Source organism: Coturnix japonica, unplaced genomic scaffold, assembly GCF_001577835.2.
Source record: "Coturnix japonica isolate 7356 unplaced genomic scaffold, Coturnix japonica 2.1 chrUnrandom706, whole genome shotgun sequence".
Taxonomy (NCBI): Eukaryota; Metazoa; Chordata; class Aves; order Galliformes; family Phasianidae; genus Coturnix; species Coturnix japonica.
Genome location: NW_015440070.1, coordinates 2,981 through 5,396, shown reverse-complemented (window position 1 = coordinate 5,396; position 2,416 = coordinate 2,981). Strand labels below are relative to the sequence as shown.

At 57.7% G+C, this 2,416-nt stretch overlaps 1 protein-coding gene across 1 annotated transcript in view; it reads right to left on the bottom strand.

The window, feature by feature from the left end:
• LOC107307613 (nuclear receptor subfamily 1 group I member 3-like) overlaps positions 1-1,576 on the bottom strand; it is a gene marked incomplete in the record, with an annotated part of 24,752 nt that extends 23,176 nt beyond the window's left edge. Inside the window, 2 exon segments of the mRNA NM_001323206.1 lie at positions 155-329; positions 1,449-1,576. Coding sequence (NP_001310135.1) covers positions 155-327 — 173 coding nt within the window.
• Positions 1,577-2,416: the final 840 nt, after the last annotated feature.

Genomic DNA, 2,416 nt, shown 5'->3' with positions numbered 1-2,416 from the left:
CCCAATCTATGCATTCTCAGCCCACCTCCTCTATTCCATTCTACTTCATCCCATCTCCCCCATCCTATCCCATCCCACTCCATCCCACCCCCTTCCATCTCCCATCCCATCTCCACCCCATCCCAATCCACCTCATCCCCCCGTCCCATCCCACCTGAAGAAGCCCTTGCAGCCTTCACAGCTCATCACATGGAAGTGGTACCCGGTTGCTCTGTCCCCACACACGGCGCAAACCTTCGGCTCCTCGGGGACATCGGGGACATCGGGGACATTGGTCCCACACTGCAGCACGGCGCTGTCTGTGTCCGAGGGGCTGCACAGGGACATGGCTGGGGACAGGGATGGGGACATCAGGGGGGACACACAGGGATGGGGCCAATAGGGACAGGGACAAGTGCTGTGGTGACAACAGGGATGGTGCCACCATGGATGGGGCCATCAGGGGGTGGTGACATCATGGATGGGTCCATAAGGGACAGTGCCATCTGCTATGATGCCGCCAGCTATGGGATGGTGACATCAACTATGGGATGGTGACATCAGCTATGGGGACAGTATCCCACCAGGATACAGTGCCATCACAGATGGGGCCATCAGGGGCTGGTGACACTTGGGAATGGGTCCAAAAGGGACAGTGCCACCTGCTATGGGATGGTGACATCAACTATGGGATGGTGACATCAGCTATGGGGACAGTATCCCACCAGGATACAGTGCCATCACAGATGGGGCCATCAGGGGCTGGTGACACTTGGGAATGGGTCCAAAAGGGACAGTGCCACCTGCTATGGGATGGTGACATCAACTATGGGATGGTGACATCAGCTATGGGGACAGTATCCCACCAGGATACAGTGCCATCACAGATGGGGCCATCAGGGGCTGGTGACACTTGGGAATGGGTCCAAAAGGGACAGTGCCACCTGCTATGGGATGGTGACATCAACTATGGGATGGTGACATCAGCTATGGGGACAGTATCCCACCAGGATACAGTGCCATCACAGATGGGGCCATCAGGGGCTGGTGACACTTGGGAATGGGTCCAAAAGGGACAGTGCCACCTGCTATGGTGACACCAGGGGATGGTGACACCAGGACAGTGCCATCAGGGGGTGGGGACACCAGGGACAGTGCAACCAGCTGTGGGATGGGGCCACGATGGGGACAGTGCCACCATGGATGGTGCCATCAGGGGGTGGTGACACTTGGGGATGGGTCCAGCAGGGACAGCACCCCCATAGACAGCGCCATAAGGGGCTGGTGTCACCATAGATGGTGCCACCAGGGGGAGGGGACCTCGATGGGGACATCACCTGCAGGGCAGTGTGAGCCATTAACAGCGTCCCCTCCGTGTCCCCATAATGACACCGAGTCCCCACAGCCCCACAGCGAGCCAGCCCCACACATTGACCCATAAGGAGAAGGGGGGGGGAGCCCTCCGGTACCTGTAGTGTCAGCTCTATGGCTGTTGTGTCCCCTCTGTGGTTGTGGTGTCCCCTCTATGATCGTGTCCCCTCTAATGTCCCCACGTTGTGGGGTTTGTCCCCGTTCTCCCTTTGGTTTCCGTCCCCCCAACGTGGCCTCGTGGAGTTTGAACTTTGAACTTGAGCTGAGGGAGGAGCTGAGGGTGGAACCTGGGGACAGGGAGAACATGGGGCTGAATGGGGACGGGATGGGGACAGAGGGGGGAGGGAAGGGAAGGGATGGGGATGAGGGTGGGATAAGGACAGGGGTGGGGGGAGGCAGGTATAGGGACAGGGATGGGATGGGAATGGGGACAATGATGGGGACAATGATGGAGACAGGGATGGGGACAGGGGTGGGGGGAGCTTTAGGGGACAGGCTTTAGGATACAGCTATGGGGACAGGGGACACGCAGGGGGGGAAGAGATGGAGACAGGGGTGGGGAGAGGAAGGTATGGGGACAGGGATGGGAATGGGACAGGGATGGGGGCAGGGATGGGGACAATCAGGAGCACTCAGCATGGGGTCACCAAGGGCAGGTCATGCTCGACCAACCTGGTGGCCTTTTATGCAGATGTCACCAGCTGGGTGGACAGGGGGAGGGCGGTAGATGTGGTCTGCCTTGATTTCAGTAAGGCTTTGGATACTGTCCCCCATGACATCCTTATAACAAAGCTGAGGAGGTGTGGGATAGATGAGTGGACAGTAAAGTGGGTCGTGAATTGGCTGACTGGCAGAGTGCAGAGGGTTGTTGTTGTCAAAGCAGAGTCCAGGACTGGGATTGGGATTGGGACTGGATGATAGAATGGCCTTGAGTTAGCAGTGTGCCCTTGTAGCCAAAAAGGCCAATGGCATCTGGGGTGCATTAAATGCCAGTGGTATCTGGGGTGCATTAAATGCCAATGGCATCTGGGTTGCATTAAAAGCCAATGGTATCTGGGGTGCATTA